This window comes from Acomys minous, assembly GCF_964271855.1.
Source record: "Acomys minous genome assembly, chromosome: 5".
Lineage (NCBI taxonomy): Eukaryota > Metazoa > Chordata > Mammalia > Rodentia > Muridae > Acomys > Acomys minous.
In genome coordinates, this window is record NC_140494.1 from 108,203,289 (window position 1) to 108,231,196 (window position 27,908).

Genomic DNA, 27,908 nt, shown 5'->3' on the forward strand with positions numbered 1-27,908 from the left:
TTAGAGACTTTCCGAGAACTATGGATTTGAATGGATTAGGCCTCTGTTTTCGTTTTGTCCAGGTGACGCTGTCTGAGTGCTGTTTCACTGCCTGAATGGCACTTCCATCATGGAGCCAGCTGTCTGAGGCCCTGTGACACTGCACACTGGTCTTAGTGAGTGAGCCAAATCATGGACTCATGCTGTTTTAGTTTAAGATTCAGGACCCCACTTCTTAATCCAATCAGAATGAGAATTAAAGGCCCAGACAGTTCTAACTGCAGAGTAGTTAGCCAGAGGGACTCAGAGAACAGACTGGTACCAATTATCTGATTCATACCTTTGTCCCTTTCTATTTTTGAGGGGTTTTTCCCAACCATGGAAATATTTTTTAAATTATTCCTGACTAATTAGCACAGAAATAGCAGGTTTCCCCCTAAAGCCATACACAGTTTCCTTTGTCTTATGAGAAGTAAGCTTTTTTCAATGTTGTAGGGTTATTTTTATAAGGAAATGTAACTGTTGTTTTAATTCATAAACAGAAACTTTTAATACCTCTAGGCCCTGATCAGCCTTCTACTTAGTTTGGAAGGCATCAGAAGAGGCACATTTAGTCAAACCACTAGTACATGTCCACCAAGCAGTCTCAGGGGCTCAGTAACACTGCAGTTATCCAGAGGAATTAACCGTGGGCAGGAATGCTAAGTGAATGTATCAATCGTCAATAAAGCACTGTTTAGCCAATCAGCTGGGCAGAAGGGCAGGAAGTGGAAGGCGGGACTTCCTGGAGGGAAAGGAGAAAAGTTTGACGGTTGGAGTCCTCAAGGCTTTCGGACCCTCGCAGGGCTGGTAGTGGCAAGTGCTTGGAATATGTGTATGTTTCTAAGGTTTAGAGTAGTTTGTTTAGTTTATGGTTAGATTAGAATCAGTTCAGACTCTGCCCAGCGAAGTGCTAGCAGCTTTAAAGTATGTTTCAGTCTCCCTGTGTCAGTTATTTGCTTTGTAGGCCGAAGGGATACAATTTACTATAACAACTGGCGTCCAATGTTTCTTGTGTATCCACACCCTTGAAAAAAGATACTTTGTTATGGTTTGGGAGGGGGGTTGGGAACAGCTCACTAAAGCTAAGTCTCTATGGCCGAAGGCTCCTGGATCCTCTTTGGCCTGTTCTTGGCTTTTGTTATTCAGGGAGAAAGGCAGAAAGCTGAGAGATGCCAGGCTAAGTTACCAACAATGAGAAGGGAAGAAGGAACCAAGCTCTTTTCCATAGAGTTAGTAACGGCTGAAATTCAGAACTTAGTAGCTGCCAGGTGTTTGTCAGCTCTCTCTGGAAAGCGTCTGCCTATGGGAATTAGCAATAACTAAACTCAAGAGAATAGTGGACAGGGCTTCCCTTACCAAAGCCTAAATTGGTGCAACTGACCCAAGACTTAGAATTTTGATTTTTGTAGATTTTGACTGGAACTGAGATGAAATATTTGTGCAGGGCAGTGGTGGCACACACCCTTAATCTTAACACTATGGAGAAAGAGATAGGTAGATCTCTATGAGTTCTGGACCAGCCTGGTCTCCACAGGGTGTGACCCCTCTGCTGATAAGTTACTTGCAAAAACAGCCTGGGATTTAAACTGACATGCAAACTGCATGCCTCCCACATCGAAAAGCCTTTGTTTGCAGAGTTAAAGTGTCATTGATCTGGAAGCTGGCTCATCCCTCTAAAAGTGAGCTACTTTCACAGGGGACAGGTGGTGGTTACACCAGGTGCAAAAAAAAAACACCGATGACTTGCAGGTGACAAAGTACACCTCAGCCTAGTTAAATCCCCAAAACTCAAAGGCTAAAATGCACATACTTAAAAGAGTAACCCTAATGCCTTCTCTTCTTTTGCTCAGGCAACCGGCTTCTCTCTAAAACAGGGTGCAGCTCCTCGGGAGACAGGTAGCAGCTTAACCTATCCATCAGGTGCCACAGAGCCTGGAGAAGGACGTTTAGTTTAAAAGGTGGAAGTGCCCATCCCTATGGAGAGAAGGGGTGAGACAAAAGCACCTGCAACAACTGTGAAACCCCAGGTACATGGTGCCTAAGGTATGTATAAACTCCTCAAAATGGGAGTTTATGTAAGTGTGTAAACCCAGGTACAAGGAGCCTAGGGTATGCGTAAACTCCTCAAAAATGGGAATGTATGTAAGTGTGTGAACCCAGGTACTAATGCCTAGGGTACACATAAGTTTATTTAAGGCTTAATGCCATTTCTTTTGCTTAGGGCAACCAGCTTGTCTCTAAAATGGGGTGCATTTCCTCGGGAGACAGGTAGTGGCTTAACCTATTCATCAGGTGCCACAGAGCCTAGAGAAGGACATTGATTTCAATTAAGTAATGATTGTATGGTCTTTGGTAATGGTAATATTATACTTCCTTTATGAAGGAGGTCAAAATAAAACAGACCTGGATGAAAAGGAGACTACTGACTTAAGTCAGTCTAGATGTACATGAATTCAAACTACAGTACTATCCTCAATTGTGTAATGCTTGTGCATCCTGCACACCTTATGTATCTATAGTTTTGGAATTGTATAATGCTTGTGAGAAATTATATAATTTCAGAATTAAAGTACCAGACACTGATGCTGGATCAGACCTGACAGGATTCATCCTCCAGCATGCTGATATGCTGACATGCTGTGTTCCTCATGTTCCATCCACAACTGCTTCAGTTGCTGTTGTCTTCAGAGCGTCTCCCAAGACAGCTTTGGAGAAAGCTCCTGATTCTAATTGGTCCAGCATATCAGACCGTCCCACACAGGACTTTTATTAAGCTTGAATTTTTCAACAATTAGAGACTGGACCACAAATGCTATCTCTAGCTTGTTTAACCATTTTCCTAATTTTATTTGGGCCCCTGAATAGGTACTGTTTGTCTCAAATCAGCCTGAAGAAGCTTCAAAAACAGAACCCTGTCCCATTTTCCTTAAAGGGGAGTTGAGCAAGGTTTTGGGCTATGGAGGTTTATCTTCATTGAGAATTGATTGTGTTATTATTGGCTGTGTCCAGAGAAAGAATGAGGCTGAACTCAGTATATTTTCTCTGAAAATATAAAAATACATAGGACTGGTAGACAAAAGGTAGAGTATTTAATTTACTCTGAAATTTAAGGCCTTAATTGTTAATCACAAGGCTAGTTTTAATTCATTGGTATAGAATATAAGATATTGACGTAAAATAGGTTTATTTTTAATTCATTGTACTATTCAATTTCATCACAAGACTATACATCGTAGGTTTAATAGATAAGGTAAAATATTTAGATTAAGTCTTCAAAAACCTCAGAGACCTACAGAACATGGCATTTAAAGAAATTTCATTTGTTTGAGGATTCTTTGAAAATGAGACAGGATGACTCCTAGCAACACCCAGCCTGCCTCAAAGAAGGTAATGAGCATCAAGGAACCTCCATATGGAGATGGCTTCAGATGTGGCAAACCTGCCCCTGGGCAAAAAAGGTCCTTATTGTCTGTCACAGACAGAATTCTGCCTGAAATGGGCAAACTTGGATGCAGGTGGAGTTGACGGCTTAACTCTGCCAAAGCAGGGTAACCAAGTCCTCAATAGTCCCTGCTTCACAAACATGTCTGTCAGATAAAGTGGGCCAGAGGCTGAAGATGATGCTCCAACATATTAAAGAGTTTCGAGTGACTATTCAGGTAGCAAAGTGTCTCTGTCTTTTTTTTTTTTTTTCATTTTAGAAGCTGCTAACCTGCAATTCCTATTCAGCTAATTGATTTTATTCCTTCTCAAGTCTCTGATGGGGTTGAAGACAGCAAAACATTATAACATAAATATAATGATTGTTTTGTGGTTCTTGTGTATATATTGTAAATTGGTGTAATGATATAAATGTATAGGTAAAATGGGTTTTTTTTATTAGACTAAAAGGGGAAATTGTGGAGGAATGCTAAGTGAATGTATCAATCATCAATAAAGCACTGGTTAGCCAATCAACTGAGCAGAAAGACAGGAAGTAGAAGGCGGGACTTCCTGGAGGGGAAGAGAAAAGTTTGACGGTTGGAGACAGATGAGGCTTTTAATGGTTGGAGGAAGACGGTCAGGACTTGACGAGGACCGGCCCAGGGCTTGTAGTGGCAAGTGCTTGGAATATATGTATGTTATAAGGTTTAGATTAGAATGGGCAGATTAGAATCAGTTCAGACTCTGCCCGGCGAAGTGCTGGCAGCTTTAAAGTACGTTTCAATCTCCCTGTGTCAGTTATTTGCTTTGTAGGCTGAAGGGATACAATTTACTGTAACAAACCCCTAAGGCAGAAGAGCAGGCATCAGAATAAGGGGCAGTGCCTAGGTCAAATGCTCTAACATTAATTTGGCTTCCCTCAGTTACAATGAGTTTTGTCTATCACCAGGCTGACAGTCTGGTTAGTTCCTTTCCCTGTGTAGTACAGGAGACATGTGTCTAAGCAGAATCAGCAACCCTTGCCAATTTCCAGCTGGGAATGATTAACTCTGCCCACATGTCCCTTTCTGTGGCATAGGGTCTGATTCCCCAGGATTGCCCAGCTTCCAAAAGGCCAGGATCTTTCCTAATGAATTTTTCAGAAAGCCTCAGTTTTACAAACCCAATTTTTTTTGCAATAGAAACTTCCTTGTTCCTGGAAATTAGGGGGCTCAGACACAGGGCACACCTGGAACTGTAAGTTCTGTGTTCCTGTCTCAAAGGCTAAAATCTCATATATTTCTTTTTTAATTAAACATTTTTTATTTTTTACATATTTATATTATTATACTTATATATAATAGATTACCTATAGCAAGAAGAAGCATGACACAATCAGGAATTATATAAATGTTACATTCTTAGTGTTTTGGCTATTTGTATTTGACAGCCTTGAAGAAAACATCTTTCCTATCTTGGTGCATCTAAAATTCTGAATGTAGATCAATCTCCATCACATATTGTCATTACTAGCTTAAAACATCTATCTAGACCTAAAAACATCTTAACCTCTAAACAACTAAACTTAATTGCAAAACTAAGCTACCTGGCCTTCAACTCCATCAGAGATCTGAGAAGGAATAAACTTGATTGTCTGAGTATGCCAGGAGTGCAGGTTAGTAGCCTTCCAAATGAGAAGATGAAAGAGACAATTTGCTACCTGAATAGTCACCCAAAGCTCTGTATAATATTGGAGCATCTTCTTCAGCCTTCTTGCCCAATTTTTCTGACAGACATATTTGTGAGACAAGAACCACTGAGGACTTGCTTACCCTGTCTAGGTAGAGTTTGGCCATTGACGCTGCCTGCATCCTAGCTTGCCCTTTGTTAGCCAGAATTCTGTCTGTGGTAGAAATGAAGACATTTTGCCCAGTGGCTTGTTTGCGACATTTGAAGCCATCTCCATAAGGAGGTTCCTTGATGTTCATCATCCTCTTTGAGGTAGGCTGGGTGTTGCCAAGAGCTAGCCTGTCTCATTGTCAGTGAATCTTCAAAATGATAAAAAAACATTTTAAAATGCTATATTCTGCATGTCTATGAGGTTTTTGAAGACCTTATCAAACTATCCTACCTTATCTTTCTATAGAATTATATCTATCTGCTGAATCCAAGGTGTATATTCTTGTGATAAGAGTAGACTAGTAATTGACATGACAATGATTTGATCAACTAACAATTAACTTATATATCCTATTTATCCTAAACAGCCTGCAATGGCACTTTCAAAGTACTGGAAGTAAACCTTGTATTATAATTGAGTTATATGGGTACAATACCTCATATTAGAGTATATATATATATATATATATATATATATATATATATATATATATATATATATATATATATATTGTGTGTGTGAAGAATAATCTTATACTTGAATTCTATATCACTGTATCTAGAATTAAACTTATTTTGCATCTATATACAAAATTCTATACAAGTGAATTAAAAATAACCTTGTGAGTGACAATTGAGGCATTAAGTTGAGGAGTTGATTAACTAATCTACTTTTTGTTCTATCTTTCCTATATATTTCTATATTCCCCCTTCTTTTTTTAAAACATTTTATTTATTTCTATTTTATGAAGGTTTTTTTTTAATGTTTTGCCTGCATATGTGTCTGCTTCAGAGTGTCAGATCATAGAGTTACAAACAGATGTGAGCTGTCATGTGGGTGCTGGGATTTGAACCCAGGTCCTCTGGAAGAGCAGTCAGTGCTCTTAACCGCTCTTAATCACTAAGCCATCTCTCCATCCCCCTCCCCCTTCTTTCTTTTCAACTCCTATCTCCAAACCTAAGAATGTAAAATAAAGGAAAAGAGAGATGTCGCTGAGTCTAGCCTTATTTTCTCTCTAAATAAGACCTATAATAACTTGTAACAAACTCCCATTGATAATAACCCTCCATGGCCAAAGAAAGCAACCAAAAACCTACCCGACCCCCCTTAAAGGAAATGAGGTGTTGTTCTCTTAAGGTTTCTTCTGCCTGATTGGGGATGAATAATACCTTTGTGGGGGCCCAACTAAAATTGGGGAAATGGTTAAACAAGCTAGGAATAGCATTTGTGGTCCAGTTTCTAAATGTTAAAAAATACCAAGTTTAATTAGAGTCCTGTGTGGGACAGTCTGAAAATGATGGACCAATTGGGATTAGAAGCTTTCTTTTAAAGTGTCCTGGGAGCTTCCTGTTCTGATGGGGAACAGCAACTGAAGCACTTGGTACTGGAACATGAAGGATACAGTATGTCAGTGTCCAACATGCTGGGAGGAACACATCCCTATTCAGTCCAAAAATTATAAGTGTATAAAGGGTGCATGATGCACAGAACAATTAAGGCTGATTTTCTGCTCTTTGTATAAGCAGGAAAAAAAAAAGACATCGGTAAATCTTCATTCATGCCATATGAAGAATGGCATCTAATAGTAATTCGTAGGGGTTCTGTAGCCAACAAAAAGCATTGTCTATGCCTAAACATTCATGTCTCAGCCAGTCTCAGAGCTATTCCCATATAGTGGGATTAGTAATATAAGTTACCTGCTTGTTCTGCAGTTTAAATTCTTCACATTCTGATTGTATCTCCCTCCCTCATTCTCTCCCGATCCCCACTCCCTTCCTCATCCTTTCTCCCTCCCTTCCTTAGTTCTCAGAAAGGGGAGCCCACTTCCCCTAACATCTGACATCAGCCTATCAAGTCTCATCTGTACTACCTGTAACCTCTTCCTCTGTAGCCTGGTAAGGCCGTCCTGCCAGGGGGAAGTGACCAAGGTTCAGGGGCCAGGGTGCATGCCTGAAGTAGTCCCTACTCTCCACATTTTGGGATCCACAAAGATATTCTGCTGCTACATCTGAGGTCCACATCATACATGGTCCTTAGTTGATGTTTTATCCTGTGTTGTAATGTAGTTATCCTGTATTATGTGGCTAATATCTGCTTGTGAGGGAGTATATACCATGCATGTTTTTCTGGGTCTGGGTTACCTCACTCAGGATGATCTTTTCTAGTTCCATCTATTTGCCTGCAATTTCCAAGGTTTCCTTGTTTTTAATAGCTGAGTAGTATTCCATTGTGTAAATGTACCACAGTTTCTTTATCCATTCTTCAGTTGAGGGACATCTAGGTTGTTTCCAGATTCTGGCTATTACAAACAAGTCTGCTACGAACATAGTTGAGCAAATGTTCTTGTATGGTGGAACATCTTTAGGGTGTATGTCCAGGAGTGGTATGGCTGGGTCTTAAGGTAGACTTATTCCCAATTTCCTGAAATAGTGCCAGATTGATTTTCAAAATGGTTGTACAAGTTCAGACTCCCACCAGCAATAGAGGAGTGTTCCCCTTTCCCTACATCCTTGCCAGCATGTGCTGTCACCTGAGTTTTTGGTCTTAGCCATTCTAATAGGTATAAGATGGAATCTCAGAGTTGTTCCGACTTGCATTTCCCTGATAACTAGGGATGCTGAGCATTTCTTTAAGTGTTTCTCAGCCATTCAATATTCCTTTGTTGAGAATTCTCAACAGTTTGGATCTGTACCTCATTTTTAATTGGATTATTTGGTTTGGTGGTGTTTGATTTTTTGAGTTCTTTATATATTTTAGATATTAGCCCTCAATCAGTTGCAGGGTTGGTAAAGATCTTTTCCCATTCTGTAGGCTGTTATTTTGTTCTGTTGACAGTGTCCTTTGCCTTACAGAAGATTTCCAGTTTCCTAAGGTCCCATTTATTAATGGTTGATCTTATGGAATGAGCTGTTGGTGTTCTGTTCAGGAAGTTGTCTCCTGTGCCAATAAGCTCAAGGCTCTTCCCCACTTTTTCTTCTAATAGATTTAGTGTGTCTGGTTTTATGTTGAGGTCTTTAATCCATTTAGTCTTCAGTTTTGTGCAGGATGATAGATATGGGTCTATTTGCATTTTTCTACGTGTATCCATCCAGTTAGACCAGCATTATTTGTTGAAGATGCTATCTTTTTTCCATTGTATGGTATTGGCTTCTTTGTCAAATCGAGTGTCCATAGGTATTTGGGGTTATTGCTGGGTCTTTGATTTTATTGCATTGATCAACCAGCCTATTTTTATGTCAGTGCCATGCTGTTTTTATTACTGTTGCTCTATAGTACAGCTTGAAATCTGGGATGGCGATTCCTTCAGAAGATCTTTGATTATACAGGATCGTTTTAAGCTAGTCTGGGTTTTTTGTTTTTCCATATGAAGTTGAGAATAGATCTTTCAAGGTCGGTAAAGAATTATGTGGGTATTTTGATGGGAATTGGATTGAATCTGTACATTGCTTTTGGTAAGATGGCCATGTTGGCTATGTTGATTCTCCTGATCCACAAGCATGGGAAATCTTTCCATCTTCTGAAATATTTTTCAAATTCTTTCTTCAGAGAGTTGAAGTTTTTTTCATACAAATCTTTCACTTTCTTGGTTAGAGTTTTACCAATATACTTTATATTACTTGTGGCTATTGTGAAAGGTATGGTTTCCCTAACTTTCTCAGCCTGTTTGTTACTTATATACAGGTAGGCTACTGATTTTTTAAAGTTGATTTTCTATCCAGCCACATTTCTGAAGGAGTTTATCAGCTGTAGGAGCTCCTTGATAGAATTTTTGGGGTCACTTATGTATACTATGATATCATCTGCAAATAGTTTTACTTTTTCTTTTCTGATTTGAATCCCCCTTGATCTCCTTTACTTGTCTTATTGCTCTAGCTAGGACTTCAAGTACTATGTTGAAGAGATATGTAGACAGTGGACAGCCTTGTCTTGTCCCTGATTTCAGTGCAATTGATTTAAGTTTATCTCCATTTAGTTTTATGTTGGCTAAAGGCTTGCTGTATATTGCCTTTATTATGTTTAGGTATGTGCCCTGTATATCTGATCTCTCTAGGACTTTTAACATGAACGGGTGTTGGATTTTGTTGAATGCTTTTTTGACATCTAAGGAGATGATCATGTGATTTTTTTTCTTTCAGTTTGTTTATATGATGAATTACACTGATGGATTTCTGTTTATTAAACCACCCCTGCATGCCTGGTATGAAGCCTACTTGGTCATGGTGAATGAAAGTCTTGATGTGTTCTTGAATTTAGTTTGTGAGCATTTTATTGAGTATTTCTGCATCAATGTTCATAAGAGAAGTTAGTCTGAAATTCTCTTTGTTGAGTCTTTCTGTGGTTTAGATATCAAGGTGACTGTGGCCTAATAGGATGAGTTTGGTAATGTTCCTTCTGATTCTATTTTATGGAATAGTTTGAAGAGAACTGGTATTAGCTCTGCTCTGAAGGTCTGGTAGAGTTCTGCATTGAATCCATCTGGTCCTGGGCTTTCTTTTGTTGGCAGACTTTTGATGATTCCCTCTATTTCCTTAGGTGTGATAGGACTATTCAATTCATTTACCTGATCTTGATTCAATTTTGGTAGTTGGTAGCTATCAAGAAAATTGTCCGTCATATTTAGGTTTTCAAATTTTTGTGGCATATAGGCTTTTGAAGTAAGACCTGATGATTCTTCAGATTTTCTTAGTGTCTGTCATTATGTCTCCCTTTTCATTTATAATTTTGTTGATTTGAATACTCTCCCTCTGCCTTTTAGTAAGTTTGATTAAAGGTTTGTCATTCTTGTTGATTTTCTCAAAGAACCAGCTCTTCATTTCATTGATTCTTTGAATTTTCTTTGTTTCCAATTTATTGATTTCAGCCCTGAGTTTGATGATTTCCAGCTATCTACTCCTCTTGAGTGTGTTTGCTTTGTTGTTCTAGAACTTTCAGGTGTGCTGTTAATTTGCTAGTATGGGAACCCTCAAGCTTTTTTATACATGTACTTAGTGCTTTCATTGTGTCCCATAGGTTTAAGTATGTTGTGACTTCAATTTCATTGAATTCTAGGAAGTTTTTTATTTGTCTTTTTATTTTGCCCCTTCCCAGATGTCATTGAGTAGGGAGTTGTTCAGTTTCCATGAGTTTGTAGGCTTTCAGTTGTTTCTTTTGTTGTTGAGTTCCATATTTAATCCATGCTGGTCTGATAAGATGCAAGGGATTATTTCAGTTTTCTTGTATCTGTTGAAGTTTGCTTTGTGACCAAGCATGTGGTCAATTTTGGAGAAGGTTCTATGAGGTGCTGAAAAGAAGGTGTATTCTTTTGTGTTTGGGTAAAATGCTCTGAAGATATCAGTTAGGTCCATTTGTTTCATGATGTCTATTAGTTTCCTTGTTTCTTCATTTAGTTTCTGTCTTGATGATCTGTCTATTGGGGGGAGTTGAAGTCTCCCACTATTAATGTGTGGGGTTAATGTGTGGTTTAAGTTTTAGTAATGACTCTTTCACAAATGTAGGTGCTGCTGCATTGGGGGTAAAAATATTCAGAATTTAGACATCATCATGGCATATTTTTCCTTTGATGAGGATGTAGTGACCTTTTCCATCTCTTTTGATTAGTTTTACTTGAAAGTCTATATTATCAGATACTAGGGTGGCTACTCCAGCCTGTTCCTTGAATCCATTTGCTTGGAATATAGTTTTCCAATGCTTTACTCGGAGGTAATGTTTCTCATTATTGCAGCAGTTTATCTTGTATGCAGAAAAATGATGGAGCCTGTTTTTGCATCCGTTCTGTCAGCCTGTGTCTTTTTACTGGGGAGTTGAGGCCATTGATGTTAAGACATATTAATGACCAGTGGTTGTTAGTTCTGTTGGCTTTGATGGTGGTGGTGGTAGAGTGTGTGTGTTTCTGTGTTTTGGACTTGTGAATGTGGAGTTATTTTTTTCCTGTGTCTTCCTGGGTATAGTTAGCCTTCTTGGGTTGGAGTTTTCCTTCTAGTACTTTCTATAGGGCTGGATTTGTGATTAGGTACTGATTAAACTTGGTTTTGTCATGGAATATCTTGTTCTCTCCATATATGGTGATTGAAAGTTTTGCTGAGTATAGTAGTCTGGGTTGGCATCTGTGGTCTCTTAATGTTTCCATGACTTCTGTCTACACCCTTCTAGCTTTCATAGTCTCTGTTGAGAAGTCCAGTGTAATTCTGATGGATTGGCCTTTATATGTGACTTGACCTTTTTCCTTTGCAGCTTTTAACATTCTTTCTTCGTTCTGTACATTTAATGTTTTGATTATTATGTGGTCAGAGGATTTTCTTTTCTGGGTAGAATCTATTTGGAGTTCTGTAAGATTCTTGTATGTCTTTGGGCATTTCTTTCTTTGGGTTGAAGAAGTTTTCTTCTACGATTTTGTTGAAAATGTTTTCTGGGCCTTGGAGCTTGGAGTCTTCTCCTTCTTTTATTCCTATTATTCTTAGGTGTGGGTTTTTTTTATAGTGTCCCAGATTTCTTGGGTGTTTTGTGTCAGGAACTTTTTAGTTTTAAATTTTTCTTTGACTGATGTATTGATAACTTTGATTGTATCTTCCACACTTGAGATTCTCTCTCCCATCTCTTGTACTTGGTTTGTGTAGCTTTGTCCATAGTTTCTGTTCTCTTCCTGTGTTTTACAACTCTGAAATTGCCTCAGCTTGTGTTTTCTTTGATGCTTCTAAATCCCTGTTTAGGTCTTGAATAATCTTATTCATTTCTTTCTCCCATTTGATTGATTTTTTTTCCTGTAATTCTTTATAGGATTTATTCAATTCCTCCATCTCTTTTGATATATTTTCCTGTAGTTCTTTATAGGGTTTGTTCAATCCTTCATCTGGTTGAATGTGTTTTCCTGTGTTTCTTTGAGTGACTTATTTTCCTCTTTCAAAGCTTCTATCATTTTTATCATCTCTGATTTAAAATGTTCTCCTTGTGTTTGTGGGTATACACATCTCCAGGGCTTACTGTGTTAGGCTCACTGGATTCTAGTGTTGTTATTTGACTCTGAGTTTTGTTGCTAGTCTCCTGCACTGTCCTCTAGGCATCTGGTTGTCCTGGTGTTAGCAGTCCTAGAGGTTCCTCCAATAAGGTCACTATTTGTGATCCAGGTTGGCCAGGCAGGTTGGGAGCAAGTAACCAGAACTCCAAGCCAAAGATTTTTTCCTAGGTTCCCCAGCTGCCTCCTCAGGATGTTGGACAGTGGGTATTAGAGCCTGCACCCCACTCAGTTCAGCTGGATTCCCAGACTGTGTCCCAGTTGGGTAGGGCAGGAGAGGAGTAGGCTGATAGATGTCTAAGCCTACAGTTGCTCAGGTACCTTACAGTCTTTTTTAAGATAGCAGGGCTCTGTCTATCTGCTATGTTCCAGATAGTTCCCTGTTCCTAGGTTGGGCTAGGCTGGTAAGCTGCTGGCAGGCCAGGAGAGAATAGAGCCCCCAACTGCTCACAAAACTGCCGCTAATGTGGGGTGTGGCCTGCTCAGGTCTCTGTTCTGTGACCTAAGTGGATCAGACCAATAGGCTACAAGTGGATGGGGTGAGATCAAAGCCAGGATCTGCTAGTAGGATAGCAGGATAGCAGATAATGAGGATCATGGCCTCAGCAGGCCTCTGCTTGCCTACTTGCCTTGAGTTTTAACTGTATCTGAGCAGTATGCTTCGGGTGGGTGGACAGAGAGAGACCAAGCCCTGAAGTTACTCTCAGGATGGCAGCTAATGCGACTGTGGGCAGCACCTGGATTCTGCTCTGTGGGTCACAAGGTGTGTTCCCAGCTGGTAAGCAGCTGGGGGGGAGGGGTGGGTGAGGGGTCTGATCTCCAAGCTCCTCAGAAGTTCTACAGGCCCTTTGGGATGGCAGGGGTATACTTATCTGCTCCGTGACCCAGCCAGGCTAGGCAAGTAAGCAGCTGGGAGGCTGAGAGATGAGAGCTCAAAGGAGCTTGGGTGCCCCACACTCTTTCTTACTCGGGTGGCAGCTAATGTGGATTGTGTCCTGTGCAGGGACTCAGGTCGGCTCCGCCTGTTCATTCACTCCCTGTCCCGGATCACACAAGCAGCAGACTATATCCCACAGTCCTTCTGTCACGGATCTCACAAGCACTAGATGGGTGGGCAGTTAGAGCCCAAAGCTCCCACGGTCCTTCGCAAGATGGCAGTTAATGTGGGCTGTCCCCGGGGGTTTTTCTGTGGGTTAGCTGGGTGGCCAGGAGTCGGACCCACCTGTGGCCCACACAGTGTGGTTCCCTCTCACCTGGGAAACAACAGCACTGGTGTTTTATAGCTCTCAGTTTGGTCTTTAGGTTGTTGTGCAGGCCCAGTTGTCCTGCTAATCAGAAGCAGTTTGCAAATGGTGTTGCCCTCTTGCAGTCTCTCTCTCAAAAAATGTTGTAAATATCACACTGGCTGTTAGGTATAACATGACGCATTGTGAGGTATGCATGAGTGTGATATACTCAGGGTCAGTATTTGAAGCTTTGGGGCTTCACTTGTGCTTTTGGAATAAAGGTAAACACAGACTGTCTCTCTGGTGACTCACAGGAAAACTGGGAAGAAAACCTAACTGGTAGCTGGGTTATTGTGACAGCATGATGATTCTGTAGTTAGGACCCAGATAAAAACGTCAGGTACACTAGAGGTAAATCTACCCTGATGCTTTATCCATAGTGTAACCTGGAGAAATGTGCTTCAGTGAACTTCAGGTTCTTTACCAGTCAAATACAGACGCCAACGCCTCCAGGTAGAGGACACAAAACTCCCGTTTTCCTCCAACTAGTACCTTTTGGTTCTGGGTTTCTGATTTTCCTCTTCTCAGCAAAGTGATATTGTTACAGAACTTGGGGTCATGCCTGTACCCCAAGAAGCCAAGAATGGCCGCCTGTCCTTGAAAAGCCAATTAAAGCAACCAAATTAATAGTAAAAGGAGATGCACTCACCTTCAGGTACTGACATGAGAGCAGAGTCAGACACAGGGCTAGGGATGCGTGTATCTAAGCATTCCCTCTCAACATGTGGTCTCCCACCCACCACTGACACACCGTAGTCCATGCTTCTGCCCCATTCTGTAAGACAATCTGACAAGCTGTAAGAACTGTGTGAGACCTCTTCCCAGGAGACAATCTTTTTCTTCTCCCAGCATGAGATTCCTGGGGAAATTCCCATTTCTTGGGATCACTGTTTCAAATGGTCTGATAGATTGAGACACCCACGTGTCTCTTCAGAGTTCTTCATTTTTGCCAGGCCAGTAATATTCATCAGTTCTGGAGCTCAGTGACGTAACTGATGGGAAGATCTTGAACCAGGAAACAAGAGAGGGTTCTGCAAGTGGCATTTGATGGAGAACTGGGATGGTCATCAAAGGACCACATGGCCTATGGCTCTGCATGCGCATCCTTATTCCTGATTCTCATCCTAGAATCCATACCATGGTTTTTTACGTTGGCAGGGAAAACATCATGTTCAGTCTGGATGCTTATTCTGATTGCTTGGATTTTGTGACCCCATACAAAACTTCATGAAGCCACAAGATTTTCTCACATGCTGTACCAGACAAAAGAGGGAGAGGGGAGGCCATCTGAAAGGAAGATTAGCTGTCCAGGCAGCCAAGGTGAGTAAGTGAGTGAGTGAGTGTGTGTGTGTGTGTGTGTGTGTGTGTGTGTGTGTACATATATGTGTGTATACATATATATATATAATATATAATATATATATCATATATATGATAACTCAGATTTGGGGGCACAGCAGTGACACACCAGGGGCACTAAGTTAAGTACAAAAATAAATCTCTTGAGGCTTTTCCCTTGAATGCCCCAGGAATTATGATATTTTACAGAACCTAGAGTTGGTGTCTTTCTCTTCCCTAATTCAGTCTTTCCACTGCACCCTGGGTTGTTTATTTTATTGTATTATATGTAGATGTGTGTGTGACTGTGTATTGCATATGTCCATCATATATGCACAGGGCTAGTAGAAGTCAGAAGAGGGTATTAGAACTTCTGGAACTGTGATCCAGAGGTTCCCAGCTGTGAAGCTTATAGACAGCTGTGATCCACCATGTGGAAGCTAGGAACTGAACCCAGGTCTTCTGCAAGAGCATTAAGTACTCTTAACTACTGGGCCATCTTTCCAGCCTGGCTATTACTGTGTTTTTTGACATCATGTCTAACTTTAAGCCTTTGGCACTGTGCTTTAAAATCTATCATTTTTCCAACTTCCTCCTTCCCTCTACCCTTTGCCTCCTCTCTTGTCCGTGCCATTACCTACCTCCCCGTACCACTTTCTTCTTTCTCTCTTCAGTTTTTCAAGAAATCACAAACTTTCAGAAAGTCTGAGTGAAAGATCCGCTGGAAACCCATGTATTGACACCTTAGGTAAGGTGACTTACTAATGTAAGACATCTTCCGAGAACACCTCTTCCACCTTCGACACCCAGTGGCATCTACTATGCTTGATTTTTGTCTCAAATTGTGAATTATCTCTTATCAAAGCAGGAAGTGGCCTTGGATGAATGCAGCCAAAATGAATGAGGCCGACTACAGCCTAATGCCACAGAGGGCTCTACTTCATTTTCAGTGTACTTTTATACATGAGAGCAACAAAGAAGGAAGTGATCCATGGGAGGTTATTTGAGTTCGGAAAAAGACATGTGATCAACGTCACCATGCACATACTAACAGAATAGCCCTTTCCCAGAACTCCACAGGATAAGCTCAGACACTACTGTTGGAAATGTACTATAGATTACATTTCAGGGTAGCACAAAAGAAATGCCATGTCCCCGCTCAGGACACATTGAGGACAGATTCTTGGTTCTGTGCTCTTGGAGCCTTCCTCCAGGAGACTCAGCATATCTGTTCACCAGACCTTCCTCTTTTACTATCTTCTGACATCTAATCATTACTATGATAAAGCTAGATTGCATCAGCTTGTGTTTTCTGTGTTGCTTCTAGTTCCCTCTTTAGGTCTTGAAGAGTCATATTCATTTCTTCTTCCCCTTTGTATGTATTTTCTTGTCGCCTCAGTTTTATTATGAACTTATTAACCAAGAGTACCTCACTTACAACTCGACTAACCTAGACAATAGTAAAAGAGGATTAAAGAACACAATAACAAAATAGTAAGGATATCAGTTCCGAGGAATGAGTCTCCTGGCGTAACCAGCAGGATTTCTTCTGCTGAAACCTGAAGTAACCAGAACCCAGAACCTCAGTAGGAGCCCGGAGCCCTGAAGCCTTCCCTCGAGCAGTTCTCTCTAGGAGCATCTTGAAGTGGAGGGATGAACAGTCAAAACTATGCCAAGTCTCCAAAAGCCCCACCTCCAGTTCTGGGCTCATTTATATCTCCTCCCAGAGTCTGTTCACGGGATCTTTTCAGCTGGCAACAATCAAGCTCTCGCACGAGGTGGATCACCTGTTCTCTCACAAGACCGTTCCCCATCCCACACTTGGGATTATAACAAAAACATGTTTATCACTTCTTCATTTTCCTGTCATTCTTTACAGGATTCATTCAATTCCTTCATCTGGTTGAATGTATCTTCCTGTGCTTCTTTGAGTGATTTGTTTTCCTCTTTCAAAGCTTCTATCATTTTCTTCACTTCAGATTTAAAGTCTTCTCCTTGCACTTTGTGGGTGTCCATATCTCCAGGGCTTGCCTTGTTATGGTCACTGGTGTCCAGTGGTGTTATATGGTCTGAGTTTTGTTGCTAGTCTTCTTACGCTGTCCTCTGGGCATCTGGTTGTCTCTGGTGTTAGCAGGCCTAGAGATTCCTCCAATGACGTCGCTGTCTGTGTCCCACATTGGCCAGGCAGGTTGGGAGCAAGTAGAGAGAGCTCCAAGGCAAAGGTTGTTTGCTAGGGCTCCCCAGAGGCCTCCTCAGGATGTTGGACAGTGGGTGTTAGAGCCTGTACCCAGCTCAGCTCAGCTGGGTTCCCTGACTGTATCCCCGTTGGGTCAGGTAGGAGAGGAATGGGCTGATAGATTTCCAAGCCAAAAGTTGCCCAGGTGCCCTACAGTCCTTTTTGAGATAGCAGGGCTCTGTCTATCTGCTGTGTTCCAGATGGGCTAGGTGAGTAAACAGCTGGGGAGCTGTGAGAGACTCAAGCTTGAAGCTGTTCAGGTACTCCAAAGACCATTTTGAAATGGCAGCAAATGTGAGTCTTGGTCTGCACCAATAGAAAGTCTTTATTAGCCAGCCAGCAACTACACTTGGTGTTCAGGATTCCAGGGTAGGCCCAAGTACACACACACACACACACACACACACACACACACACACACACACACATCCTTGGTTGACATATTCAGTTTAAAAAGAACAGTTAGCCAGTTAGCCAAGCAGTCTCAAAGTGCACATAGAGACTTTCCCAAAACTATAGGCTTTGATGGAGTAGCCCTTTGTTTTAGTTTTGGCAGGTGGTGCTGTCCACATGCTGAGTTTTATGGTACTTTCAACATGGAGTCAGTTGTGCTAAGGTCTGGAGCTCTGTTTCAATAACTGTGGCTCCATAAACAATTTGAAATCACGGTGGTTTCATGCCACAGTATGATTGTTAAAGAGACTTGAGGGGCTGGAGCCAAGAGTCAAAAAGACAACACGTGTTTCTGGTAGGAGACATCATTCACGGAGACAGGGATAAGCAGGCGGTTACAAGAGAGAGTTGAACAGGCCGACATCGGAGATTCCTGTGAGCACAGGCAGAAGCATCAGTTTGCAGCCTTTGCTCATTTCTATGATGTCAGTGTACCCACAGTGGCCAGTCAGTTTCAGCCAGGAAGGAATGTGCACAGTGTTGCTTACTGGTTCTCATGGGGCAGCTTTAGCACACCTCTGTTCTTGAGCACTTCCAGAGGAGACATTCTAAGGACACCTGGGTAGGCAGAATGCAAGCTGGGGTGTAGGCTCTAGTGATGCATCCATGCAGGAATACATGGCGTTACCCAGATCTAAGTCTCCAGAGAAGTGTAGCTTTCAGTGACTTCTCTTATGTGAAGGAGTCTGCTCTAGAGTGTCCATCAGCCTAGCTGAGGAACAGCACAAAGGAAGATGGGGCGCCCTGCAGCGTGTATCATGGCAAAGCATACCCATTAGACTCAGGGAGCTCGTAGGGAAGAAATTCCAGTGTCTAAGCTCAAGACTAAACAGCAGGAGTGCTCCAGATTTACCAGAGAGCATGGTGGGGACTGGAAGATGTCCATGTGGTGAGGGATGGAGGCAAGAGGGCACAAACAATGATGGGGAAATATGGACAAATAAGGCATATCCAAGGGTTGACAGGAACGTGGCATTTCTACTCCTGTATTACAACTTTCTTAAACAGTTTCTTCATCCATTATGACTTGCTTCATCTTCTGAGCACATATGGGGTAAGTATTTTTATATTCATAAATGAACAGAATAAATATCAACTTAATGAGACATGGCTTGGAAATCTAAGAGTCATAAAACTACAATGACTTTTTTCCAGGATTGGTAAAATTCTGTCTGTGTATATGACTTTCTAGGTAGAAGAGCATAAGTCAGAACAGATATTGGAACACATGCATTACAAAATTCACTCAAAAGTCAGAAAAACTGGGTGAGTCACGGTAGGGAGGCCTTTGACTGACATATCGTCTTACTAGAGATGCTATTGTAGATCCTTAGAAAATATGAAATTTGAGTGGGTAGAAATGGAAGTTGGTTTGAAAAAAAATGAGTCATCCCACAAGCATGGTGCTTCTCAGTGACAGTGGGAACAAGACATACAGTGCTGAGACAGACATTATTCCAAGGCCTTATTAGTTGACAAGTTCTAGTCCTCAGGAAGTAATTTATCATTGAATGTACAGTACAATAAGGGACACAGATTACACCAGCACCGATGTCTTTTCTCCTGAATTCATTCATGTCATCTCTATCCCATCAGACATAGAATTCAATCCTTCTAGAAATTTCCTAAGTGCACCATGTTCCCATAATCAGGGAGTCACAGCTCGATCATTAGACAGTGAGTTGATATCCCCTACAACGGGCTATCGTATCGAGCTTACAACAGTTAACTAGCTCTAATGTGACTTTTCTCTCTAGACTCTTTTACTGCAGTTGTAGATCACAGCCTATTCCCCAAGAAGCCAAATTCAGCCACCCATCCCTAAGACAGCAACTAAAACATCCAAATGAGCAGCATTAAGAATCAAAAGAAGATATATTCAATGCAAACATATTGAGGACCAATGACATCCAGTGACCACACTGAAGTCTGTCTCCAAGTCCTGAAAGTAGACTAAAGTTTAAGCAGCATTATGGAAATGCATACCTCAGCAGTCCTACTCTGGGTGTGGCAGTGCCCACTGTTGACCCTTCGCTCTCCCTATGGGGCTGTAAATCTCTTTCTTACAGAAAAGAGTCCTCTGCTTTTACTGCCCCATGCTTTTCTTCTCACAGCATGAGAGTCTTGGCAATATTCCAATTTCTTAAGGTCTGTTGTTTCAATAGTCTGATAGCGAAAGTTTCTCTTTAGAATATATATAAATATTAGAATGTATTTTTAGTATATATATATTCTGCATGAAAGTCACTTGGTTTCACTCTGTACCAGTATGATGCAAGCAGAATCTTTTTAGAACCTATCAAGCTAATCCACCCATGCAGAAGCTTCTTAGACAGCCTAAAATGCTCTGAAGTTTTAATAAAACCCAGAGAGTGGGTCTGTACACATTGCATCCAGTGAGTATTGTTTCTATTCTCCATGACCCTTTTAAATGGACATGATTGGGAGGGGCAAGCAGCTGTCTGACACTCTCACTTCCCTCTGCTCCTGCCCTCCTCCCCCTCAACACCCCCTCCCGCCACTTCTCTTGCCCTTTTTGGACATAACTTGGCTGAATCTGTCTTTTATGCAGAGCAATTTAGACTCCAACCCCACAAAAGGATTCCTACTTCAAGATTCATACTCGCTGCTCAGCAAAGCAAGAACTGCTACAGGACCAACTTGGTTTAAAGGTATTTTATAGACTATTTTAGTAACATAGGCACATACTTAGAATCCCATCAGCTATCTTCTGCACACACACACACACACACACACACACACACACACACACATCTGCTGGCTAGTTAAATTTTCTGCTTCTCATTGAGATTGTGGTGAGTGAAAGCGGGGTGTTTCTATAGGAAATGAATACATATAGGGGGAGGCCTCTGACTCCCTTTTCCAGGTTGAGGATAAGGAAGAGACCCTTCAAAACCAAAACAGGAATAAGAAATGCTAAGCAGAGTAGACAAAGGGGCTGCTCATTAAGAAGGAAGAAGGTGGGTCACGGAAGACCGTCAGGCAAATTACAAGTGACGATGAAACAGTAATTTCAGAGGAATGCCCTTCTCATCCTGGTGCTTCTCTTGTGCTCTCTCCTAGGATATGTCCTCAAATATAGTGTGTCAGAAAAAGCTGCTAGCCTTCATATTGTTTTCAGTAACTATGTGGATATTTTTTTTAATTTCTCAGAATTCTTCAAAGGTAGGCACACATTTTCTCACTCTGACCAGGAGCTGATACCTGTGTGAACTTTTTCCTCAGAGCCTTTCACTCAATCTCCCATTCCAACTTGGTTTCTTTCTCCCTTATCTAGCAATGGTGGGAGCGGAAGGGAGGGGGGACAACACTGACTGTCTCTACTTCCTCAGTTCCTATTCACGCTCAGTGCTTGTAATCAGCCCTCTGCTTCTCATAGGCACCCCAAATGGCCCTTGTTAAGGCCACCAACTGCCATATCACTGAATAAGTATTTGTCACTAAATCTGGGTGTGTATATCCTTGGCTATCTAAATTTAGCCTGCTACTATCTTTTTCACGCAATTGTTCTTTTCAGTAACCAGTATGCTTTACAGTTCCTGGGTATTAAGCAATAATTAGAAAAGGCTTACCATTGGAAGTTTATATAGGAATTCAGCCAGCCATGTTTTGTTCTGTTTTCCCTTGTGGCATTCCTGTATTTAAATATCAGGTATATGTAATCCCATCACTCAGGAGACAGGAGCAGCAGGACTGTGAGTTTGAGTCCAGTCTGAAGAGTATAACAAAAATCCATATAAATAGATGATAGATAGATAGATAGATAGATGATATATATAGATAAATTCATATAGAGATTTTTCCTTCTGAATCCATCTCTATAATTTTAAATTAACACTTAGAAAGCCATAACAAATACTCACATGCATTCCCATATCTATATAAATTATGTTATTACATATATACATATGTTTATATAACATGTAATATAGAAATAGTTTATATGTATAAATAAATAATAACACTTTAGAGAGAAATAAAAGCCATGTTTATGGGCAAGAAAAGCCTTCACCTTCCCTGTATTATACTAGTCAAGTTTTATGATAAAATGTGTCATTAAAAACAGTTGGTCAGTTCTCCTTTTTCACACTAGTAATAATTGAACTGGCCAGCAGGAACATCCAGCCATCAGTCCAGTGGTAGACTAGCAGAAGTAGTTATAGGCTGCAAGGGATATGGGATCAAGAAGAACAAATTTGTGTTCATCAACTTCTTTTTCTTTTCCCTTTGGTTTTTTTGAGAAAGGGTTTCTCTGTGTAGCCTTGGCTGTCCTGGACTCAATTTGTGGACCAGGCTGACTTCGAACTCACAAAGATCCGCCTGCCTCTGCCTCCCCCCGGTGCTGGGATTACAGGTGTGTGCCACCTTTCCCAGCATTTATCAGCTTCTTATTCTCCAAGCTCTTACTTTAGAATGAATATATTTCTGTAAAACTAACTCATTGTAAGTAAAAAAGGCTGGGAGCAGGCTCGTTTCTATAGTGACACTTCTTGTCATTTCAGCTTTGGGCTGCTCTAAACACGTCCATATCTTTCTATCACTGGAACGCCTCCATGAAGTCCCCATGTCCTGAAATTCTAATGCAGCAGTCAAAGTCACCAACAGAGACAGATCTGAGAGTCAGGGAGATCCTGAAGAAGCTAAACCGGCAGATTCCACCCAGACCCTTCCTCAACCACAGCAGCACCACCAGCGCCAGAGAGAGCACAGCCACCATCCTCAACCCTCGAGACAAGTACTGCATAGGGGACCAGCTGGACATCCTGCTGGTGGCCAAGGACTATTTTGGTCGCAGGAAGGAATATGGTGGGGACTTCCTGAGGGCCAGGATGTCCTCCCCAGCCCTGAAGGCAGGCGCTTCTGGAAAGGTGACAGACTTCAACAATGGCACCTACCTCATCAGCTTCACTCTGTCCTGGGAGGGCCGGGTCTCCCTGTCTGTTCTTCTCATGCACCCCAGTGAAGGGGTGTCAGCTCTCTGGAGAGCAAGGAACCAAGGCTATGGCAAAATTATCTTCAAAGGTACATTTGTTAATGGCACATCCCAGGTCTCAGCTCAATGTGGTCTGACCCAAAACTCAAGCAAGGAACTCTGCAAATACCTGTACAGTGGTGGCGAAGAAGTCTTCTACTGCATGAAGCCTCAAGACATGCCCTGTGCGTCCCTGACCCATGTGTGTACCAGGCAACAAGATGTTTCTTATCTCACTGCCAAAGAAAAAGACCTTTTCCAGAAGTGAGTATATTTTCAGTACAATGAGAGGTCCCCCCAGGCAGAGCTTCACTGCCCATCTCAATACTGTGCAAGACCCTCAGGAGCTTTCTCCACTCAAGATTCTGGTAAGACCTGTTATCTTTACTGAGTCCCCTGTTTATGCCACAGTTTGCATTCCTGTTGACGTAGTCGATAAAAGCATTCTCCCAACCAACAGGAACCAAAAGAAGCATACGCCTCTGCTCCTCCCTGACAACCAGCGTTGACCTGTTCAGTCACATTATTTTAGTATACATCTAGGTGGTACACGCCTGTAATCCCAGCAGCACTTGGGAGGCAGAGGCAGGTGGATAGCTGTGAGTTCCAGGCCAGCTTGGTGTACAAAGTGAGTCCAGGATAGCCAAGGCTACACAGAGAAACCTTGTCTCGAAAACAAACAAACAAACAAAAATCTTCCAAAGGAAATTATTCTGCTGTGGTTCATAAATCTCTTGCCCTCTTCTCCAAAAAGATGTCTTGAGAGTGTCATGTTCCATCACCCCCTTCATCAATGCATTTTTGCCTCTTCAGTGCATTTTGTTCATCCACGCATCACCAAGTCTTGTGTTAGTATGCCCGTTCAGAGTGTCCTCTAGGTTACTCATCTCCCCTTGGTCACTGTGACAGCTAGCTGGTGAGACTGTCCTCTTCCTTGTCATACTCCACTCTGGTTCTTTCTTAGCCTTTCTCTCCCCTATCTTCTCTCTCTCTCCCTCCTCCCCTCTCTCCCTCTCCCTGCCTGCTTCCCTCCGTCTCTCCCTCCTTTGTATACCATACCAGGTTTTATTCATTTATTTGGGGAACATAATCAAAGCCTATTCTAAGCCAAGTGTTTAGTGCTACGGCCACAAAGCTCTGCTCTACTTACTGTCTAGACAATAGCTTGAGCAATCCTGCTGAGAAAACAGCTCCCGCCAGTTATCAATTCATCTCCTAAGCAGATATGGAGGGCTCTGAGTAGAAGAGCCCTCTGCCCTCCATCCTCCTAAGTCATGGCCTAGAAAAATTCCTGGAAGCCCTCAGCTGCATAGGCTCCTCAGACTTGGTTTTCAGCATGCTTCCACCTGCCAATCATGGCTATGGCCACACCAAGCATTTCTCCTCCTGCTTACACACGCTCATTTGCTGGTCTCCTTGTTCTCCATGGAGATGAAAATGCCTCAGTGCTGAAATCAAACTGCTGTGGTTTCCTCATGGAATACATTGAGGATCTACAAAGATAACTGTCTCCACACACCTCAGAGGTAGGAGTCAAGCCCCAAGAGCCCTATCAGGTTGAAATTCTTTTCCAATTCATTCAGTCAAAATCTGCACCCTCCCTGCACAGTGCCATGCCCACCCCCACCCCTCACACATGTGGGCACTTCTTTTTCCTTTACTGTATGACAAAGTAAAATGCTAGTTCCTCACCTACTCCTTTCTTAACAGATTTCAAAGTCAAGTTTAGAATCTTTTCTCCTTAAGCTTTCAGACACAAATGATTGGTAAGAGTAAATGCCAAGCATGGAAAAACAACACACTGCGGCATCTTGCCTAGGCATGCAAGTTTGAGCCCCTGGTGTGCTGTTCTCACAGCCCTTCTGAGAGACTAAGAGACAGCTGGCTTTCTGTCCCTTCTCTTTTATTTCTGATTATGCAACTCACCAGATCTTTTCCTACCCACTAACCACCGTTACATCCGCAACATGCATTAATTCATGCACCAAACTGAACTCTGTTTCTTACCAGTCACTGTGTGAAGGACACAGAGTGACCAAACAAATGGACTACTGGTTCATAAAAGAAATTGAAAGTGAGATACTAGGAGACAAGGCTAAAAAGGGGCAGCAGGAACCCTGTGGTGAGGGGTCTCTGTGCTACCATAAGAAGTCTAGGCTCCTCGGGTGAATGATGGGAGAGACTCTGACCTTAAATAACAGCAGATGAGCATCTGCAGTGGGAGAAGATGCTGTGGCCTTGAGTTGAAGAATTTCATGGTCTTAAATTGAGACAAGGAGGGACATTTGAATAGATGCTATGTGAGCAATTTTCTTTAAACTGCAGATTCTATGATTACTTTAAAATTGTAAAGTTTCAAGATATACATTGACTGCATGTGGCAAATGCACTGGACTCCAGAGACTCTCAAAGAGGCAGAAAATATTCCAAAATCTTACTTCATTTATAACACATGAGTGACCTTTTGAATAACAGTTTCTAGTCATAGTAACAAATTTAAAATGGTTCCCTGATTCCCTTACGAGCAGGAAATTCCGGTCGCCTATGTTCTATGGCAGATGTCAGGCTAATTTGTCATTTGGTTTTTGAAGGTCCAACATAGGAGTTGAAATGATGAAGGATCCTAAGTACATTGATGTCTCCCAATGCAACAGTAAGTCGCTCCTACCCTTTGGTAGCTGCTTCTTTTTTTCTCTCTCTCTCTCTTCTCCTCTTTTTTGAGACAGAGTCTATGTGTACCAGGCTAGCCTCAGATTCACAGAGATCCACCTGCCTCTGCCTCCTGGGACTAAAGGTGTGTTCCACCTAGTGGTAGATAATTCCTGGTGATTGTCTCTTTCAAAAAGAAGGGGTTTTCAGAATTAATTGTAATTTTCTATATTATAATTCCTAATGGGGGCTTATGACACCAAACAGACTATCTGTAAAAGTAAGAAACCAATTCAAAAAATTATTTCATATTCTCTTAACAACAGACTTCATCTTGATTCATCCAAAAGGTGAAAATATCAATACTGTTCATTCATACTTTCACCTAGAAATGCATATCCTAGTGCTCTCACTACAGTGCTGATGTTTTTTTGGGGGGGGCGGGTACCGGTGGCTTCGGCATTGTAGATTTAGTTTTCAGAGGTCTGTTAGAATAACCTCTAATTTAGCTGTGGCACTTGCCAAGTTTATATGATATTCCAGCTTATTAAGTGTTTGGTGGCAAGCACAAAGAAGCATTACACAGGAGAGAATATTTACAGTGCCTTATCTACAAAAGAAACTCCCACAAAACCTGCTTTAACTTAGCAAGAACACTGATACACTTGGCAACATGTAAGGATTTATTGCCAATGTTCATTAATTTATTCAATAAATGCTTATTGAGAGTCTGGAGATAATGAAGCATTGTGGGAAAATAGAGAAAAATAAATGTTTGTAAAGCTAGTGATGTAAAAACCATTCAATCAACAGACAGCATGAAGAAGCCATACACAGAACTTCCATTCCAGTAAGTGGTTCACTAACCCCAAAAAGATACCTGAAGTCAGAGAATGAGGTGAAAAACACCCAGAAATCTCATAAAGAGCATGATAGGGTTGCTGCTGACAAGTAATAATCACACATGAGATCAGTTAAATGAGTGAATCCCAATTTCCTCTGCAGATGTTGAGATGATGGAGAAATACCATGTGACATGGTCACTAACAAAATACTCTTTGCCAGAGTGATTGAGATTTTGTGTGCAGTCCTGCACTTTTTCATCAATAACTTTTGATTAGATAAACTCTAGTAATGAGCAAAATTATCACGAACCATTTTTAATCAGGTAGACATAGTATAGAATGTAACCAGCAATGAGGCTAGAAGCACAGCAAGAGCCTAAATTACCCCAATTCTTAAATGGCATGTTGAAGATTTCAGGAGGTTGGTTTTTTTAGTTTTTTGTTTTGTTTTGTTGTTGTTGGTTTTTGTTTTGTTTTGTTTTGTTTTTTGGTAGAGTTTTAAAGCCACAGTCCAAATTCATCCTAGAAGTGTGACCTAGAAGAAGATTCTTGTAGCTGTTACCAAGGGACATAATTATGTAAATAGAAGAAAATACACTGCTTCTGGATAGAGTGACTTCACATTGAAAAGATGGTAGTTTCTCTGCATTAGTTTCTCATTGCCACTATAATGAAGTGACATAAAATGAGGGGAAGATATATCATTTTAGTTTTTCACATGCTTATCATCAGTCTCACTGACCTCAGTTAAGGAACAGCTGCCTGTATGTCTCTCGGGTTCAAGAGACATGTGTTTCTGTGCCTTCAGCAGCTCCTACTGGCTCCCACTTCCCTTGTAGCCCACTCTCAATCTCCAGAGCCAAGACTGTGTCAAATATTTGTGCTATGTCTCTCTTGTCCATCCGCCTCCATCGTCCATGGATGGGCTTGACCTCCTGTCCAGATAATATAGAATATCTTTCTCATCACAAGATAATATACCCAGTTACATCTGGAAAATTCATTTTGCCATAGAAAGCAACAAAGTCACAGGTTTGAGGGATTGGGGCCTGGAAAATTTCAGGGACAATATGTTGTAGCCATTACTACACTTCCATAATCTCTAAAGTAATTAAGAATGTGATAGGATTACATATGATTGGCCATGTACTGATCAAAAAAATATCAGAGTTAATAGTGGAGCAAATAATGAGACGTTAATGTAAGAAAACAATGCGCTGACATACAAGTTTACACATGATATGCTTTATAGAAAACTTGCAGAGCTGGCCTGTTGGTAACAGGTTACATTATCAAAGTAGGAAATACTCAGTAACAATGGGCCTGAAGTCTCTACATTTACAATGTTGATCTGTATGGGATGCAACGCTGCCAAGCCCAACTGTGTCACAACAAAATGGCAACATAATTAATAGAATTAAAGGAAATTTTGATTGGCAACTAAATTGCTAAGATTTGAGAGCTTATTCTAGGTGTATTTTATAATTCTTCCACCAGCACCATGTTTCCACTTTTGTGTACAGGTTACAAATAATAGCTGCCCTAGGGGATTGGCTTTAGGACCCACCTTGGATACCTAGATATGTACATGTTCAAATTCTTTACATAAAACGGCCTAGCATTTATACATAACCTATGCACATCTTCTTATAGATTTTAATCAGCTCTAGAGTACTTCTAATACATGCTATAAGGTAAATGCTGGGTGAGTGGTCGGAATACATATTGTTGAGAGAACACTGAGGAGAAAAAAAAACATCTACCTGCTCAAGACAG

General features: G+C 41.3%; 1 protein-coding gene across 18 annotated transcripts in view; it reads left to right on the forward strand.

Moving 5' to 3' along the window:
* The window catches only part of LOC311598529 (NXPE family member 1-like), a 124,323-nt gene that overhangs the window by 91,428 nt on the left and 4,987 nt on the right, over positions 1-27,908 (forward strand). For 3 of the 18 annotated variants that reach the window (XM_084783652.1, XM_084783637.1, XM_084783647.1), the window contains 6 exons: positions 1,872-2,064; positions 14,777-14,938; positions 20,218-20,317; positions 20,730-20,831; positions 22,169-22,902; positions 25,230-25,291. In XM_084783652.1, the coding sequence (XP_084639778.1) occupies positions 20,733-20,831; positions 22,169-22,902; positions 25,230-25,291 (895 nt within the window). In that variant the 5' untranslated portion in view covers positions 1,872-2,064; positions 14,777-14,938; positions 20,218-20,317; positions 20,730-20,732. Of the gene's footprint in view, positions 1-62; positions 160-351; positions 854-1,871; positions 2,065-12,531; positions 13,096-13,143; positions 13,234-13,514; positions 14,072-14,776; positions 14,939-20,217; positions 20,318-20,729; positions 20,832-22,168; positions 22,903-25,229; positions 25,292-27,908 lie in introns of those variants that run through there. The other 15 variants (XM_084783649.1, XM_084783650.1, XM_084783651.1 and 12 more) reach the window with 13 other exon arrangements.